We start from the raw sequence: 20105 nt of genomic DNA on the forward strand, positions 1-20105 counted from the left end.
CCTTAGAAATAGGGATAATATTAAAAAACCTGATAGATATCAAGACATTGATACACGTCCCTCTCAATCTTTTCAGAATTCCTCGCAGAAATCGGAAAGAAGAGGACGATCAGAAGAGCACGCCAAGTCCAAAGACAAGGAACCTGCTCAGCTAAAAAAGAAATTACAATTTCCAAAAAAGAAGGTAGCCAGTATCAAGGTAGTTAACAATGCCGAGAATACTGAGGACACAACTGAAAAACGGAGAGTGGGCTCAGACAATGCTAGACAGCGCAGCAGAGGTGAGCATAGCTCGCAAAGTCCTTATGAATCATCTGGAGACAGTGGACACGAATGAATATCTTCAAGTGGAAACTGCAGACACCAGAGTTAGCAAGCCCCACAAGATATACGAGATAACATTACGTATAGAGGGAGATAAGACTAGGAAAATTAGGGGACTATTTTGGGATAACCTCTCCAAAGGCTATGACATCCTTCTAGCTGAAAAAGACTGGCCACCAGAGTTTGTCAGGGAGTGCCCTCATGGCGAAGAAGTAATTATGCCTGCCTTCTCGAATCAAATACCGATTCATAAAAAATACACACTTGCTAGAAAGTGGGCAGTGGCCTTAGCACCTGCTTTATATAAAAATCACGTAGGATGGGATGAGGATTCTCCTCCTCACAAAATCCAGTTAAAATCACAACCTACTGCACAAAGGCAGTACCCAATTAAGCAAGAAGCTAAAAAACAAGTAAATGAAATACTAGATCAGCTAGAATACCAGGGGGTGATTGAAACTTGCACCTCACAAATGAACAACCCTTTGTTTCCGGTCTCCAAACCAGACAATTCATATCGTCTAGTTTTGGATTACCGACACCTTAACACATGTTGCAAAACCTTTGCAGTGCAAAACTCACACAGTGCTGCACTAATGAATAACATAGTGCGCAAAAAATACAAAACAACCTTGGACATCTCCAATGGATTCTTTTGTCAAAACATAGCACCAGAGAGCAGATATTTAACTGCATTCTCAGTAAATGGCACTCAAAAGCAATTCTGTCGGTTAGCCCAGGGGTACAAGAACAGCCCGGGGGTATTCTCAGCGAGAGTAACAGAATTACTACAACTATATGATGATGAAGCATTATCTTATGTCGATGACATTTACTTAACAGATGATGACTTGGAGACTCACTTGAAAAGAGTGAACACCATAATACTTTGGTTCGCTGCAGAGGGTTACAAATTCAACTTCAAAAAGTCCAGAATTGCCCATCTGACAGTCCTATTCTTAGGATATGAGTTATCAAGTGAAGGCAAAAGCCTGGCAGACAATTTCCTAGAGAAATGTGCCGTAATCCAAGCCCCTAAAACACTAAAAAACCTACAGTCAATTCTAGGCTTCCTAAATTTCGGAAGAACATACATTGCAAATTACGCAGAAAGGGTCAAACCCCTTTATGATCTAATTAAACCAGACTTTAAAAGATCCAATTGGACTCAAACACACACAGAAATTTTGAGATCCTTACAAACAGACATGCTAATTAAAACAAAATTAGAAACACGTGATAACACACGCAACCTTGTGATTCGAGTCATCCCAGGGAGATGCGGATTCACATACCTGACCTCTAATGAGGGAGAAAAGGTACCAATTGCATTCAAATCACACTTGTACACTAAGGCTGAAATGAAATTTAGCCCAACGGAAAAAATTCTTACAGCAACACAGACAGCTATAGCAAAAGAACGAGCCCTGGCACAAGGTAAACGAATAATAATCGTGACACCAATACCAGCCTTAGAGGCGGTAACAAAGGCAAGCATTCCAAATGCTAAAGCACTCCATCCAAGATGGATACAATGGGCTAACTCTCTTGCTGCAACAGACGTGGTGTACGAATTTGATCCTTATTTAAAAACACAAGAATTTCTCCAATATGAATTTGAATGTCCTCCGCCAACCGAAATTCTGCCTCTAGATCACTACGGCTGTATAATATATACAGACGGATCAGCACAACCCGCAGTAGAGGGTAAACAAGCTTACAGTGCTGCGTGCGCGATTGTTAAAGGTCGTTGGCACGAAGGGAAATTTAAACCAACCCTCACTAAAACACAATCCCTAGGAGATTGTACAGCTCAGCGAGCTGAACTACTAGCATTCAAGATGGCGCTTGAAAATACCGATCGAGAATTCCCCACACTCATAGTGTGCGATTCGTATTATTGCGTTCAGTCTTATAATGAATACTTGCAGATCTGGCTTCAGAACGGTTTCAAGGATGCGAAAGGTGGCACAATCAAGCATAAAATGCTCTGGGAACAAGTAGCTCTTTTACAAAAAGAACTACCAAAGACTCACGTGATACATACACTGAGTCATCAACGTGATGGCGTTCACGTTGCAGGGAATTCATTGCCTGATGAGGCCGCGAAGGCAGCTGTGCAAACGGCTTCCGTAGCTGCCGTCACCCGGTCAAAAACAAAAATAGACAGCGAAATATTACAAGCTGTCAGCGCTTCAGAAAAGGATTCGATAGAACCACTCCCTAAAGGCTTTCCAGTAAAATACTCATACATAACTGATGCAAACAATGTTCCTTTTGCTCGAATCCCTGGAGTGGGGGATAGGGCAATTCCAAACATGGAACATAGGTTAGGACTAATAATAGCGGCACACGAGGGGCTTGCTTCTATCCATGCTGGCGTCTCAGCCACAGTATCATTATTAAAACAGAGATACTGGTGGCCACAAATGAGAAGACAAACAAGGAACTATGTTCTAGAATGTGAAATATGTCAAAAAATGAAAGTATCAACGGTGAGACGTCCAGCGCAGACGCCCCTTCTAATCTCGGATAAACCATTAGCCTGTGTTTATCTAGACCACTGCGGTCCCTTACAAAGGGATGGTAACTATAAATATATCTTGGTCGCAGTGGATTCATGCACGAGATTCATATGGATGTGGCCCCAGCGAACGGCTGACGCCAGAACTGTTATAAAAGATTTGCGAGTCTTTATCGGCACATACGCAATTGGCATGCTGCATTCGGACAATGGTCCTGCTTTTAGCTCTCGGGCTTATAAGGAGGCCATGGTCAGCATGGGCGTGCAATTGCGGTACTCTTGTCCATTTCACCCTGAGGGGAACGGAATTGTTGAAAGAAAAAACCGTGACATAAAGCAATCTATAACGGCAAAGGTATTAGGTTCGGGAGCTGGGTGGGTCAAACATCTAATAAGTGTCCAACGTAGTCTAAATAACTTGCCAAGAAATTCTCTGAAGGGATTCAGTCCGTACGAATTATTATTCGGAACTAGGATGTTAATCTCTGACCTTGATAGTCAGACTTCAGTGGTAATAGAAAAAACCTTTGATGTCAAAGACCGTTTGGCTATTTTACAGGACTTAAACAAAACAAGAAAAGACCTGAGCAACATACAGTTGAAACAACAGCCAACAACCACTGAAGAATCACCACCTGTCCCAGCAAGACCTGTCTGGATTCCAAAAGTCGGGGATCTAGTCAGGGAGAAGATCGCGGTAAAGAAGGAATTTGGGCCTTCTTACAGAAAAGCAGTTCCTGTCTTGTCTGTCAACGGGACAAGATCAGTTGTACTACCGCCACTTGCTGGAAAAAAGGAGAACAGAGTTGTATCCATCGACCTGGTAAAACCACAACATGTGGCCGATAACAAACAGTAGGCCAAGAGGACTCCCAATAAGTAGCAGAACACCAAGGTTTGCTACCAGTACAGAGGTCCTAACAAAAAGGCTCATCACATTCGAAACGCCTACAGAAGAACAAGAAGGACTATGCAACAATGCAATAGAACTCAGACCTCTTAAAACCCAAATAAAGACATTTAGCAGAGACACACCAATCTATACTGAAGTACCAAGTGAAAATGCAAAAAACAAAAATCCTGAACCAATTGGAACAATTGACAGAACTGCATCCGGTTACTTCATCAACTTCGATGATTCCTCTGACGGCTTCAGTGAATCAAAGACACAGCCATCATCAAAATCCTTTAAAGACAAAGCTAAGGAACTTTTGAAACAACTGAAAGAAACATATCTGGTTTCTCCATGGATTGAATTTTGGGTGGGTTTTGGTGCATTTATCCTCATACTTTGGCTCATCATGGTATTTACTTTGGGACGCTTCATTGAGGGAAAATATGCTAAAATGGACACAGCAAGTCAGAACATCAACTTGGTCCTCAAACCACACACATCTTCACACGTCGAGAAAAGAGAACTCTCTCCAGAACTTTCTTCAGCCAACTTCACAGCCAATCCGATACCTGGTGGGGTAGCCTGGGACAACACTGACTATGAAATTTATGGTCCGGTCGAGATCCTGAAATATCCACACCAAATCAAGATCTCCTTGAGTGACTTTGCAAAACCAAACTCATTTGCTGATGATTGGGACTTCGAAAGTATTAACAACATGATGTCTGACTTAGTAATGTCTGCTAAATTTACAAAACATGATTATTTGCAAGGTTCTACAAATTATGATAGTATGTATTGCTATAACCATTATGGTAACCATTTTTTACATAAATCTGCACAACCTAGAAATGTTTTAAGTTATAATCAATGGGAACATTGTGCTACACCTCCAAAAGGAAGCTCTAGAACCGTGTATGACAAATATTCATATTTTTCAGGTTTTAACATAAGTAATGCTGAAACATTTTATTTTAAATTGTCAAACAAGACAGGGATGAAAACCACGATAACCAACACAAAATTGATATATTCAGATTCATTCTTTGAAAAAATGAATACTTTTGGATTTGATTATTGGGACAAAAATGTTGATTTGAAAAGTGTTTGGGGTACAAAAGAATGGCAAGTACAGGGTATAGAAGCTTTGTTTAGAGCCTGCTTGATCCCAGAACAAATGATATTTTTAAATGACACTGTTCAACAAACCACCTGTCTTGGCTTAGCCAAAATCAAAGATTTAAATAATCCGTCTATTCCAAAGCCAACAATGTTTAGCAATAGCTCTAATACAGATGAAGAGATAGACGTAAACCATATATTAAACCAAAACAGAACACATCCTGATTGGAAACAATGGTTGATCTGGCCCACAGATACAAATTACTGTCAAGATAGATTCCTGAATAAAACACAGGGTTTCAAAATGACCAGGCCAGACCCTAGATATCCCCAAAGACATCACCCAGGGATAATTACAACCTACAGTGTGGGCAAATTATGCCTTCAATGGCTACAGACTTCCACACTGCCTGAAATTAAGCAACACCTAACTTTACTTACTGATGGTGCTGACTTGCGTGATTTCATAATGGGACCACGCAAACAGCGTCAAAAGCGTTTCATAGCAGCCTCTGTATATGCAGCATACAATGAGGCCTGGAAGGTTACTCAAATTGAAACAGCAGAGAGAATACGTGAAATTGATCGTATTAATTTGGAAAAATCACTTTCTGTAGTGGACAATGGGTTAATGACTCTGTCCTCCAGAATTTTTTCATTGGACAGCATTGTGTCTTCAGCAATCGATATATTATCACAAGACTTACTGTTATTACAACATGGTCAGTCACAATTGCGTTCTATTGTACAGCTTGGCTGGACGTTACAAAATCTGCGTTCAGGCTATGTGCCTTGGCGTTTAATCAACACAACGTCACTATTCCAAATCTTTAACCTTACTGATAGACAAATCGGTATGGCGCAAAAGGGTGCTGATTATACAATCTTGAGCATTGAAAAACTAGAAAGATTACCAATGACAATGTCAGAACGACCTGTCAGCGAATGGATAATCCACGGAATCATAAATATTCCAATCTCAACCTTCAGGTTTCAATACTGCCAAAAATATATACAGGCTGGCATGTACGAGAAATTGGGAAAGGGGTACCTTAAAACAACATGGAACCTGCCCTATTCACATGCATGTGTCAGTAATAAAGGACAGAAAGTGTTTCTTAGTGGCAACAATTGTGCTATGTCACTAAGCGGCACGCTTCTGTGTAACGGAATTAGTTTGCATGGAGCCTGTGAAGGGAATTCATACAACCTTTCATGTCACCAGCAAGGCGCACCTGCAACTGAAATAGAACCATTCTTTCAAAGACTCTATAATGGGAGTTACATTCTTATTGTAGACCGCAGATGTTGTAGTCTTATGCCCGGGACTCCTTATCTAGTAACTACAACGGCGAAGGTCAAGTGCTGTGGACGCTCTTTTCCCCAGCTCCTTTCCAGACAGGGAGGCAAGGGCATGGCCCAGTTTGAAAATTACTTCTATTCGAATAGATACTTTAAGCAGAATGAAAACAGTGCTTCTTCAGACGCCTACAAGGCTCACGTCATCAAAAGAAACGTATGATCTACAAGTCGCAAGGACGACTGCAGAGATACATACATTATTATCAACTAATTCCCCCGTACATTTCGCGGAAATCCTGAGCGAAATCTTAAATATTTCTGATACCAATGGGATCTCAGGGGTATTTAAGAAAGTATTTTCGATGGCATTAACACCATTCACAGCCATACTGGGTATTTTTCCAGATTTCGTCCATTCGATTTTTGGCGGACTTCCCCTGATCCTGGGACTAATTGCAGGAATCCTATTCCTAGTCCTTATTTTTCGTTATGGCAACCCATGTCACAGATCAAACTCTCGCGACAATGGAAGATACAATCCTAGCCATTGGATACCGGGACCGGATATCAAAAATCCTGGGACTCTCCCGGCTTAGAGACCTAAACATGACTTGGTTTCTATCATTTCGACCAATGTGGCAAAGGTGTGTTTTACCTGTACTAAGGTGTCTGCTATGCGGAGAAGAATGCGTGTTAGACACCTGTCTGACGCTACAATCGGATGCGCCAGTGGATGCAGATACACTGTTGGTTCCTACCAAGGTTCACGCTTTGTGCTGCCCTCAAAGGCTGCCAATCCTGATGACGGCATTCCTGGAATCTTCACCACTGCGATTGAAGAGTAGTGAAGTTCAAGATGAAAGCAGCATCGAACAGGTACGACCTTCTGTCAGCAATGCGAATCAGAATGTCAATGCAGACAATCATGCGCACGAATGCATGGTTACCCCTATTTCCGACTTAGTGGAACTTTCCCATGAAGCTGTTGACAGTTTTTTCGAAAGCCTGAATGATATGATGTTCTCTCCAGAACAGAAATAGAGACTTTTGAGTAAACTCGCACACGGCGTTCCCTGAATTCGGCCTTCAACTTTAAAAATAAAGTCGCATGAACAATTTCACTCCAGCTCACGGACAGTAATTTTTTCAGCAAGCCCCTAAAATATTTTTCTATATATTTTTTTTCCGGGACACTGATCTTCTGCTTAAAGTAAGGAACTATTCCTAGAGAACTAAAATTTATATTTTTAGATACTTTATAGACTTTAGCTGCCCGCTGGTATGTTCATAAATATTTTATTATGTGATGAAATGGTCTCGGACTTCCTTTCTGTATAGCCATATTAAGAGCCATTTCATGTGTATTTCTCATATACCAATAAGCAATAATGCATAAAAATGCGTGTTTAATTTTGCATTTAATTCATAGCTTAAGTGCATACAATATATATGACTGCAATTTTTCAGTATATTTGAAAATTTCAAAATGCATTTATGTATTTTGGGGTGGTAAGGTATACACTATACTCTATAGTATGTTGTACTATGTTATACTATGCATAGATTAGTAAATATGACCATAGTTAGCGTGGAGTGGGTGTCGTGTATTTCTATAGGTTCTGAATCGATCCCCCTATTCCTGACCCTCTTCTGGTTAAACTAACTAGCTAGTTAACTAACAGTCAGCCCATGAGGCAAGAACAGCCCACATGATGCAGATACCGTTATCTGACGCAGTCACACTACGGCACAGGAACGTGTTATCTGATTAGGTCATAACGCTTGAGATCTAATTAGACAAGCGACATTCCTCCAGCCCCTGATAAGGCATACAACGTTCTCATAACAAATCAAACCTATGACAACCTGGATAATCCGTGCGGCCATTGTTTTGATTTCACAGAGAACTTTTGCAAAAGAATGTGCTAACGAGCAAGTCGTATGACATCTTTATTGACGTACCTATGTCCATCCTTACGTCAATCTCGGCACCTTTAAGGTATAAATATTGCCGACCTTGCCCTATGCAAACACACGCGTGGTGACAAGACGGAGCAGCCACACTTGCCGAAGCCGAGAGCAGAAGCAGACCCCGCTGGCAGCAGCCCCGCCTTCCTGACGCGCTGAGAGACGCGCTGCTATCTCAAGCCGAGAGACCCAGCACCGGCGCTTTCGGGCAGCCCTCGCAGGCAGCCTGGAATATCGAGAGCAGAGAAAGAGATACCATTCCTCATTCATCCTAACTTCCAGGTACAGAACTGAATAACCCCTCACAGAGAATTCTTTAGTTATTCACTTGGCAAAAACAAACTTAACTTAAACTGTAACTTTCTATTCCCGCCCACGCATTAGACTTAGGTCAGGTACACGGGGTAGGCGTATTTAGAAACACCAGTTGAGTACGTTTAGTCAAATGTATATGTGTATGTAAATATATTTTAATCATTTTAAACATCATATGGCTCAGAAACCATATCAATGTTTTTACAGTATTATTTCATACTATTGCTTTTAATGTATGCACTTTACTTAACTATAAGTATTGCAATAATATCGATCCATTTCTCATGTATGAGAAAAGAGACTGATCAATAAATAACACCTTTTTATTGAACACGCCCGTCTCTTCCTTTTCTCTACATTCTGATGAGACTAAGAATGCACGTACTGACTGAGTAAAATAATTGCCTTATGCTCACACGACTCTCGAGATTGACTCTTGATTAGGGGAGAGCAAAGTTGTCATGTTCTATGGTTGTCAGAAACTAAATCCCTTCTTGTCTAATCAGGGGAGGTAATTCTTTCCTGAACATTCGAGAAAGTTTCTAGCGAACTCTGAGCTTAGCTGGCAAACCCAAAAATTAAGTCTAGTATCGACAGTAGTAGACCTAGTTAACGTCTGGCCTAGGCCTTTACTGCTGTAGGTACTATTCCAATGCGCAGAGCCTATTGGGAAGATAGGAACTACACTACAGACTCATGTCTGAGCATACCCTTCCACACTCATGGTGGCCAAAATAAATGGTAGTGGTTTCTCCAATGTAAAAATTAGCTCAACAACAGATGTCTACCATCATGTGGCAGACTGTCATAAGTGTGGGCGTCATCAGTTAAGTGCCCCTGCCCAGTACCAGAAACCACTGGCTCAAATTAACCACAGCCGATTGTTGGTAGCTTAAAAACAGGTGAAGATGTTTATCTGTCCACCAGGTTATAATGGGTTGATATGTTCTTAAGGAACCTTACAATTTAGAATATTAATGGCCGAATGTTACCCCATGTTCCACTCGAACTGCTTGAATTCCCACCCTTTTCCGCACTGCGCCTCAGTGAGTTAATTAAATCTTTTCACTTACTTTGTGTGATATTATATGTTCTTTTTTAATCTTCCAGTTGCTATAATTTGTTATTTAAACTTACATTTGGGGTGCAAAAGGTATATTTAATTTTTTTTACAAATATTACAGTTATACATTTTAAAATGTGCTCAATATTTTTACTTATATATTTGATTTTGTGTTGTCCCACATGTAAGGATTATTTATCCCTCAAATTATTGGTAGGTGGTCTCGCATTGAGTCTAGAATTTCCATGATGCTGGTGATTTCGAAGGGGACCTGGCAAATGTTTGTGGTTATAGTATTGGATTTTTTACGTTGCCCAGAGTTACTTGGACTGTTATAAGCGTTTAACATTGAATAAATGAATACATTGTGCACTCAGTATATTAAAAGTTCCTCTGCTCTCTCTCTTACAGTGTGACGCTAGGGGCGGGGACTGTTACTACAAGTCCTACTGGTCCGGTGTGGACGCCATGAGGGAGTGGTACCTCTACCATTACATAAACATCATGTCCCAGATTCCCGTCACCCTCAACATCCCAGACGACGAGGACCACCAGACCTTGGCATACAGCTGCCAGTTCAATGGGAAAAAGTGCAGCGAAAGGTAGGAGTCAAACCAGGAACATTTGTGAGGCAAGGGATAGATGGGCAAACTAGTGTACATTCGAGATTGACAGCCAGCTGATAGACTTTGTTAATGCTTGTTTTGGCTTTTGTTAAACTTTATTTTTGATTTGCTACCAGGCGCACACCAAATGAAATATAAATATTAGCTGAAAGCAAAAAAAAATTTATACACATACAGAGGCTTTTGAGATGTCGTTTTAATAAGGAGGTCACTAACAATGAATTCACCCAAAAGCTGAAGTGGGCTGTCCCATTGTCCCATACTGTATGTGGGAGGAAGAAAAGTTTTATTGGCACACCACTAAGTGGATGAAGAGGACTGACTGAAAGTCCATGTTAGCAAGTGTAATTAAAATTCTAATTAAACGCAAGTCCTGAGATCTAGCACCGTCTGCACTCTGTTTGAGTTTTACCCCCTGCATGTTGGGCAGGTGTTGGATTTTGGTCAAAATGTTGGAATTATTGTGATCTTATGTAATATTCTCCTAACATTGTAGGGCTTTCGCCCATTTTTTTAACGAAAAACCAAATAAATGTGTTATTAAAAAAAGTTTAATTATAAAGAAAAGTTGCATAAATAGGGACATGAGGGAGCAGGGTATTGGTACCCTGACTCCCTTTCCCTAGGGGAGTGGGGGTCCCATCTGTAAATATATATATATATATAATATTGTCACTCTCCCATGGGATTCCAGCCGTATTCAGTGCGACCCCCATGTGGTCATGCAGTAATCCTGAGGGATAATAAAAGAACGACAAACGCTACCATGTATAGCCTTCGTCCTTCATAGAGATCTTTGCCCAGAGTTCAGTCCTTCACCAAACCCTATTAGGCACAGCCAGAAAAACACGTCCATGTACAGCCGTCACCCTGAATTGAGGTGTTTGAGGAGAGGCTAGTCCCTTACCAAACCCATACTACACAACACCTTCACCCTACTGAGGTGGTTGCCCATGGACAATTGGATGCAGGGCCTGGCCAAAAGCTGTGTGTGGTGGGATGCCAACCGGGTGTGGGGGGTTGGACACAAGCACTATCACTTATAGCGTATAACTAGTAAGGTTGTCACAGTGTTAGTCATGTGTTCAAGGCTGCTGTAGGGTGAAACATGTCAGGAGATGCTGTTTTATAATGACACTTCAGCACATTTCGACTGGTCCTGACAGAGCATCTTAGTTCGTAGATTTTGTTATTGTATTGCACTGTCATGCTCGTCCAGCAGCCCGCATCACGCCCCTCAGAATGAGGGTTTCTGGAGTTACTGATAAATTAATAATGGCAAAAGGCTTTGTCACTTTCTAGCTCGGCATGTATGGGACTGTGCTAATAGTATGTTTAAAAACTCTGCTAGAAAAACAGACATTTGTGGAGAGCAGAATCAGAGTGTCGGTGTTGTAGGTTGCTCCATATAAAGGAGCTGCTCTGTGCCTAAACTGTAGAACTACCCAGAGTTCCCTGCTTCCTTTTTAACATAATTTATGGACCATGCTAAGCCTGAAAGGGTATTTTGACTTATACTGGGTACTGTCATGTGTGAGAGAGCGCAAACTGACTTAAATGTATGAGTGCACCACACTTACCTGTAGTAAGCACAAATCATGAGGAGAAATGCCATGAGTGCTAATAGTACCTGCAATTATATTCTAAATGTATAGCTAATGTAGAGATTTAAGTAGAAGTGGAACTAATACAGAAATGTGTGACATTATATGATTTTAGTAGACGTGATTATTTCTGAATCCATGTCGTGTAGCTGTTAAAACATAAGATGGTATGTGGTTAAACGCAGAATGTGGTAGGCCTCAGGGCCAGAGCTGGAGCTAAGAGGGAAGGTGTTTCTTTTCACGACACAGATTGTATTAATGTTTTGGTCATCGTATTAAATGGGCCATGATTTATAAAATGTTTACTGAATAATAGAATAAGAGTATTAACATGCTTTAATTAATGAAGAAGTTGAATGCTATAGTCATAATGAGAAATATTGTAGGCCTGAAATGTTTTAACGATTGATTTACACGTACATGTCTGGGCTGAGAAATGTTGCAAGCCTTTTTAGAAGTCTATGAGAGTTGGGTTCTTGGCGGCAGATATCTGTCTGCAACAGGAAAGGGGGGATCCAATTATAAATGAATGAATAGAGGTCTGTTCAGTAGACGGCCCAGACATGGAGGAGGGTTCTGGAATGTTTAAGGGGTATCAGCGGGCCGGAGAAGAGCCTGAGAAGCAAGGTCAACTCTAACGTCTGAGGCCCAATACAAAGCATCATGGAAAAAGCCTGAAGCTACACCACGTGAGAGGCGTTTCGCAAGGGGCGTCTCAAATGTTGTTGACTGTTTTGTATTAGGGACAGCACCCCTGGGTGGAGTTAGAGCAGATACCTGAGGACCCTTTAGAGAGCGGATGGGTAGGCAGAGAGGGGTCATGACTGGAGAACTATAGGTTTTCACCAAGAGACTTAGAGTGGGTGACTTCCCTTGGGGGTCATTCACTGCTGACACCTTTGTTAGGTTGGGATTTGGTTAAGTAGGGATACCATCTAGAGCAGGGTAGGGACAGCCTAACCTTTGCGTTTTCCTCCAACCTAAATGAAGGAGAGATATGCGTCCATGCTGATAGCTTTATTATTCTTAGAACTTGTGTTAGTGATTTCTGTTGCTCGTCTGAGGGCTTTCCGAGAGCACATGTATGTAATTGGACCTGTGTATCTCGTGAATCTCATTTTGAGATGCCTGTATTTGCAGCTTATCATATCTTTACAATAAACCTTTGAAAGCTAGAAGTTGTTTGTGATCTTTGGGAGCAGAGTCCTTTATTGGGTGAACTAACTTGCAGATGGGTGTACTGTTTTCCTCCAAGACAGGCAACAAAGGTTCAGTCGACCAGATCGAGGTTTAGATCAATAGATATAAGGTATCGATCAAAATCTCGCCCTTTCAGTTGGTAGCTATAGAGGATGGTTGCCTTCTTGAGGACGGTAACCTAGGCCAGGTTAGCTTACCCCAAGGCCCCTAGAATTAGATGATTGGAAGAACAGCCCGCCGAAGAAGATCCGGATGACGTGAGACGTGAGACAGAAACAGCAGCAGTATCGGTCGAGAGTGAGTATAAAGGGTTATGCGTGTTAGATTGCGGTGTTTTGTATTGTATCTATGTTGTAATGTTTGGCGGAGTTGAATGTCTGTAGAGTGACTGTGGAACAGGTTGTGAGCGCGCGCAACCGGTGGAAATCTTAAGTTCAAGGAGAGCTTAAGTGGTTCGGGTGTATCGGACACCCAGAGTAATTGTCAACTAGTGTGAAGGGGGTCATGAGGTACCATTGATCACCCGAGAGACCGAGATAGGGGGAACGTAAGAGTGAGTGCGTGAGTAACGGACGCTGGTCGGAAGTTACTGTGTGTGTAAGCAACCTATCAGAGAGACGATAGACATCTCGTCAGTTGTGTTGACAATTACAGATAGACTGTGGACGTACAGTCGAGAGAAGTGACCGCTTGGTCGGAAGTAGTCATTTCTCGGTGTATGAATGGGACGCATGCATAACCGGGAGACGAGTTGAGAAAGGAGGGGTGCTGCTGCGAAGCGGAGAAAAGTGACGTCAGGTGGTGTCGCGCAGTGATTGGCCGACCGGAGAAAGACCGCGCTGTGATAGGCCAGCTAGCGAAGACGTCAGACAGGGTCGCGACGTGATTGGCCGACTGGAGAAAGACCGCGCTGCGATAGGCCAAGCTAGCAAAGCCGCGACAGGATTGGTGGATTGTCATCAGGAAGTAAACAGAATAGCGAGGCTGGATTTTGTGCGCATAATTATGAAGTGTTTTAAATGGCTGAAAGCAGTGTTTAAAAAAGAGAAGCGGGGATCGTATGAAGGGGAAGAAGCCCCGCCGGAGGGTACGCCAGCTCGTTATATGGCAGTGAATGTTGGGCTGCATACGATCCTTTGGATATCAGAGTGGAGTAAGATTACTGAAGGAAATGAGGAACTGACGTTCCCGAAGTACGGGACGTTCAGATTAGAGGTGTTACATCGATTAAAATCAGTCATGACCTCAATGAGACCCTTGCCTAGACCAACCCAGTTTGAAGCTCTTGATGCATGGATTAGGGCAGCGCATGAAAAGAATATGAACAGACGACAGGAAAGGGTGAAACGATCGGTAAGGGCAGTACAGGATGCCAGGTGGGATGCGGATGCTAAAAGATGGAGAGTGCATAACATGGAAGTAAATAAACTGTACCCAGTGTTAGAGGCGCCAGTAAATAAAAGTCCCCTAGAAGAAGATGAAGAGAGCGAAACAGAGGACAGCCTGATAAACAGATTATTGACAGACAGGCCACCCCCGTATAATAGAGCAGGGGGGGAGGTCGAGAATAATGAAGGAGAAAAGGGGGGCAATGCAGGAGAGCACAGACCGCTTCCCAGTTCAGAGTGGGATCCTGAGCCAAAGAAAGAGCTGTCCCAGCCTAGTCAGGTGCAACAGGTAGTCGGGAGGTTTGTGGTACAAAGAGCGCCGGAAACGGAAAGCGCCACATCCTACCCATTGCCAGATGCACTGCAGGTACCTGTTACCATAGGTCCTATAATATCGATATATGACCAAGAGAGAGCAAGAGGGGAAGAACGGGTACGGAAAGACAGAGAAAGAGCAGAGATGGCAAGGAGGAACGATACGATTAATTCCCCAAGTCAGATGCCGATACCCAGAGAGTGGAGTACCCCGATGCATACAGAAGGGGACCCAGGAGGAGATCCTGGGGGTCCTAGATGGCCAATGGATCTGAGGGGATCTGGACGAAAATCCTTTCAAGAGCTAAATGAGTACATGAAGCAGTGGGATGAGGCAGTGAAGGCTCAAAAGAGCATCAATGCTGCGGAAGCTGAAAGAGAAAGTCAGGACAGCAGAGCACGGACTCACTGCGGGGCTGGGGAGAGTAGCCCGGAGTGGGACTGTAGAGGGAGTAGGGGAGTCACCCATTGGGCCCGGAGTGGAGGTAGAACAGACCTGGAAAACGGGGGCCCCGGGAGTGGAGGGGTGGCGCGCCCAATACTCAGTGAAGGGGAGAGGAGAGCGCAAGAGTACAGAAACAGCTTTAAGTGTCCACACTGTGTACCTGGCACCAGAGAACTGAATGGGAGTTGTGAGAGGTCGCATCATAGTCCCTGTGATGACGGAAATGAGCGCAGCCCAGGGAATATGGGGAACCAGGAAGGATCGTATCAGATACTGAGCGATACTAGGCAAAGAGAGAGTAGAGAGCAGAGGGAAAATAATAGAGAGGTGTGCGGGGAGAGGAGAGAAGAAGAGAGTGGGCAGAGCAAGAGTGGGGGTAACAGGCCCGTGTTCCATCACCTTCCAAGATCGGATGGCCGAGCATGGGACCTGGAGAGATGGGAGCAAGGGAGGGCACCCATTAACTCTCCCGAACCCAAACGTAGAGCTCGAAGTTGGGATGGTAGGGAGACCAGTGAGCCCCCTTCGAAAGACATATTGCGAGCTGAAATAAAAGCCAAGAGACTTGATGTCACCAGCTTAAGGTCAGACCTGGATGACATGGTAGATGGTACCCTGCCTTTAGAAAGAATGGAAATGTATGAACAGGATGAAATACTGTATATGGCAAAGGACATCACTCGAAAGGCGAGAGCAGTCCATGAGAGGTTGGTCGAACTGGCAGGCAAATATATGGTGGATCTGTCAAGAACCAAAGCATTACAGGGTAACCACAGGCTACATTATACAGATCGAGACCTAGATGAGAGGAGAACGATTGGGCTGAAAACACACATAAGGGAACTGATTACTGGAATAAGGACATGGAGAGCACTAGATAAGTGGGAAGAGAGGTGGTCCAAGAAAGGGACCGGCAGGAGAAGCATGATTGGTATGACACCAGGACAGCAGGGAATAGAAGCTTACCCTTTGCGTGAAGTTGCAAATGGGAACTATGTACATGTCCCTTGGAGTAGGGGAGATTTAGCTGCTTTTACCACCTCCTTCCCCAAATTGCGGGAAAACCCTGTGGAGTGGTACAAGCAAGTCGAGAGATTTGTAAAAATCTCAAAGGTCCTTTGGATAGATCTGAACACGCTGTTTGACATTGTAGTACCAGGCGATCTGTGGACAGCATGCAAGGTTAGCGCTGAGTGGCCCACAACGGAGCCAGAGAGAGATGCCAAGACTAATGGGCCGTCCGAGATTGTGATGGCAAAATTCGAGAGAGTGATGACTTGGCTGAAAGAGAAAGTGCCAATGCAAGACATAGATTGGGTCAGAATAGACCGAACAAGACAGGAACCCAAAGAGACAGTTCATGAATATTACGAGAGATTGCTGAAGGCGTTTAAACAGTATAGCGGCTTGGATGTAATGGATCCAAAAGACATAGGGCAATTTGTGTCCAAGTTCGTCCTGGGACTGAGACCGGATATTAGTTTAATGATTCAGCAACACTCGATTTGTTGGCAAACTAAACCCCTAGATGAAATACTGAGATATGCCAGGTACTGCTGTGATGAGATAGACTCTAAGGCTAAGAAACTAAAAGAAAAGTTGATGGTGGTACAGATGCAGGCAGCAGGAAAGGGGGGACAACAGCAACAGCAGCAAGGGACAGGTACAGGAGGAAAGAAGCAGTACAGCCAGAACAAGGGCAATGAGGAGAGTTCCACCTTTAGACCCAGAATAGATATAGCTGCCTTGAAGAAAACGACAAGGTGCCACCAGTGTAACGAGGTGGGGCATTGGAAACGCGAGTGCCCCTACAATGTAGAGATAGGAGAACAAGAGATAGAGGAGGAAGAGGTCCAGAGCGCGCCTACAAGAGGGGTAACGCCATACCAAGGAAAGGTGCTCAAAGGGGGGGGGGCTCCTCCCCGAGCCCAGTTCCCGCAACCTCCTCGAGTAGGGAGTATGGGTAAGACCTATAGACAAATGCCCCTGTTTGTGGAAGGGGAAGAGTGCTATTATGTGGACCCATTAACCGGACAGAGAGTGGAAAGAGAAGACTGCACCCTCGGGGCAGCCTTGGAGGTGGATCAGAGGGGACCCTATGTTGAAGCAGAAGTAGCAGGGTGCCCTACGACATTTCTGGTGGACACAGGAGCCACTAGATCCACGATCAGATCAGCTGCAGTTCCAGACCTGCCCATGTCTGGAGAGACCATACAGGTGGTAGGGGTCGCAAATAGAAGAATAACCAGCCAATTGACAGAACCGGTACAGGTGAAAATAGGGAAGTACAGCGATGAGCACCAGTTTGTGGTTTGCGATTCAAGTCCTGTGTGTCTGCTAGGAAGAGACCTGTTGTGTAAATTGAATTGTACTATATATTGTACACCTCAGGGAGTGGAGGTATTGACCAATGATGATGATGCAGATTTCAAAGTTGCAAACTCCAGAATATGCGTGGAGCTGTACCCTACTTTGACAGTAGATGAGCTCCCCTGGGACTTGAGAGAGACAGTGGCATCAGAAGTATGGGATTTCACTGGGGAAGAGATTGGATTGGTCAAAGGGGTGGACCCAGTGAAAATTGTAGTGAAACCGCATGCTGAGTTCCCAAGAACACCCCAATATAAATTGACTCCAGAAACGATTGCAGGCATAAAACCCGTGATCGAGTCCATGATTAAACAGGGAATACTGAAAGAAATCGTGGGTAGTCCATGCAACTCCCCGATTATGGGTCTGCAGAAGCCAAATGGGAAATTTCGGATAGTGCAGGACCTTCGAAAGATTAATAACATAGTCGTTTCGTGTTGTCCAGTGGTACCGAATCCATCCGTGATACTGTTTCAGATTCCATTCCAAGCTGAGTGGTTCACTGTGATCGATCTTTGTCAGGCCTTCTTTTCGATCCCTCTGGACGAAGAAAGCCATTTTCTTTTCGCATTTAAGCTGGAAAATCGCGTCCTAACATGGTGTCGTATCCCTCAGGGGTATACAGAGAGCCCATCGATCTTTAACCAGCTTTTAAAGAAAAATCTTGAAAGTCTAGTGCTGCCCCAGAAGTCAGTTCTGGTCCAGTACATAGACGACCTCCTTGTGGCGTCAGAAACAGAAGAAGCTTGCAGGGAAGACTCCATTGCTTTGTTAAATCACCTAGCTGCCAATGGGCACAAGGTGTCCCCGGGAAAATTGCAGTACTGCCTGACAGAGGTGCAGTACTTGGGACACAGAATAGAGAAAGGCAAACGAAAAGTGTCACCAGACAGGATAGAGGCGATCATGAAAATGAATGCGCCTAGGACACAGAGAGAGGTCAGGATGTTCCTAGGGATGGTGGGTTATTGCCGACAGTGGATCGTAAACTTTTCACTGAAAGCAAAACCCTTGCAAAAACTGACGCACAAGGAGGTGAGTGATCCGGTACCATGGGACAAAGACTGTTTGATGGCATTCCTACAGCTGCGAGAGGACCTGTGTCGTGCTCCGGCATTGGGAATGCCTGATTACAATAAACAATTTTTTCTTTACTGTTGTGAGAGAGAAGGTTGCGCGTTGTCTGTGTTGGTCCAAATCCATGGGAATGCCCGTAGACCAGTTGCTTATTTCTCGGCTACTTTAGATCCAGTAGCCGCAGCGTTGCCCGGATGTCTCAAATCCGTTGCTGCAACAGGTGTCAGCATTGAGAGATGTGAAAATATCGTCATGGGACACCCGTTAGAGGTGTGCGTGCCCCATTCTGTTGAACTGTTGATGACCAGGACCAAAACACAGCATCTGACCAACAGCAGGCTCACGCGCTATGAGCAAGTTATTCTTGCTGCAGAGAATGTGACCCTCAAGAGATGCTCTGTTTTGAACCCTGCTACCTTGATGCCACTTCCAAATGATATCGATGATGATGATGAATATACAGACCATGACTGCCTTGATGTGACTGAACTATGCACCAAACCCAGACCCGACATCGTAGATGAGCCACTGACTGACCCAGATGAAATTTTCTTTGTCGATGGCTCATGTGTAAGAGACGAAGTTGGGCAGTTGAGAGCAGCTTATGCTGTTTGTACAATTACGGGAGTTGTGGAAGCTGGGTGCCTGGAAGGAGTACACTCCGCTCAGGTAGCCGAGATTATTGCCCTGACACGTGCTTGCTTGGCAAGCAATCAGATTCGAGTCACCATATACACCGACAGCCAATATGGGTATGGGGTAGTTCATGATTACGGGCAGTTATGGTCTCAAAGAGGTTTCATGACCTCTTCAGGCTCTCCCATTCGCAATGGAGAGTTTGTGCGCCTGTTGTTAGAGGCATTGCAATGCCCAGCAGGTATCGCAGTTGTAAAGTGCACCGCACATACCAGAAATGAGGACTTCGTTTCGAAAGGCAATAGATATGCAGATGAAGTTGCACGGTATTGCGCGGAGCAAGGATACTCTTTCACAGAGGTGGATGTGGGTGGAATAAATGTAAGAACTGAATTAGCCATGATACTGGAAACTGTTGATACTTGGGATGAACTGTCAACCATGCAAGAAAATGCTCCTGATTCTGAAAAAGAAACATGGGAAAAGGCAGGATGTGTAATGGGTGAGACCCATTTTTGGGTCTCAGCAGACGGCAGAGCAGTGTTGCCCAATGAGATGGTGAGTCCAATGGCTAGACTCATACATGGTCCCGTACACTTAGGGAGAGATGCTATGCTGAGAGTGTTTAGACAAACTTGGTACAATCCTAAGTTTAGAATAGCCGCAGAAGCAGTGTGCCAGCGTTGTGTGACCTGCCAGCAGCTGAACGTAGGAAAAAGAACACCAGTTGCACTAAGTCACATAGGAAGGTCTGGAGGTCCATTCAACAGAATGCAGATAGATTTCATTGAAATGCCAAGGTGCAACCGCCTCCGCTATGTCCTGGTGATTGTTTGTGTGTTCTCCAGATGGGTTGAGGCATACCCTACACGTAGGTGCGACACCCTCACAGTGGCCAAGTTACTGCTCAGGGAACTCATTCCTCGCTTCG

General features: G+C 43.9%; 1 protein-coding gene across 1 annotated transcript in view; it reads left to right on the plus strand.

The window, feature by feature from the left end:
- SCNN1D (sodium channel epithelial 1 subunit delta) overlaps positions 1-20105 on the plus strand; it is an 83531-nt gene that overhangs the window by 23282 nt on the left and 40144 nt on the right. Inside the window, exon 3 of the mRNA XM_078640377.1 lies at positions 9925-10115. Coding sequence (XP_078496503.1) covers positions 9925-10115 — 191 coding nt within the window. The remainder of the gene's footprint in view (positions 1-9924; positions 10116-20105) is intronic.

The sequence above is a fragment of the Lissotriton helveticus genome, chromosome 5_1, assembly GCF_964261635.1.
Source record: "Lissotriton helveticus chromosome 5_1, aLisHel1.1, whole genome shotgun sequence".
Classification (NCBI taxonomy): Eukaryota; Metazoa; Chordata; class Amphibia; order Caudata; family Salamandridae; genus Lissotriton; species Lissotriton helveticus.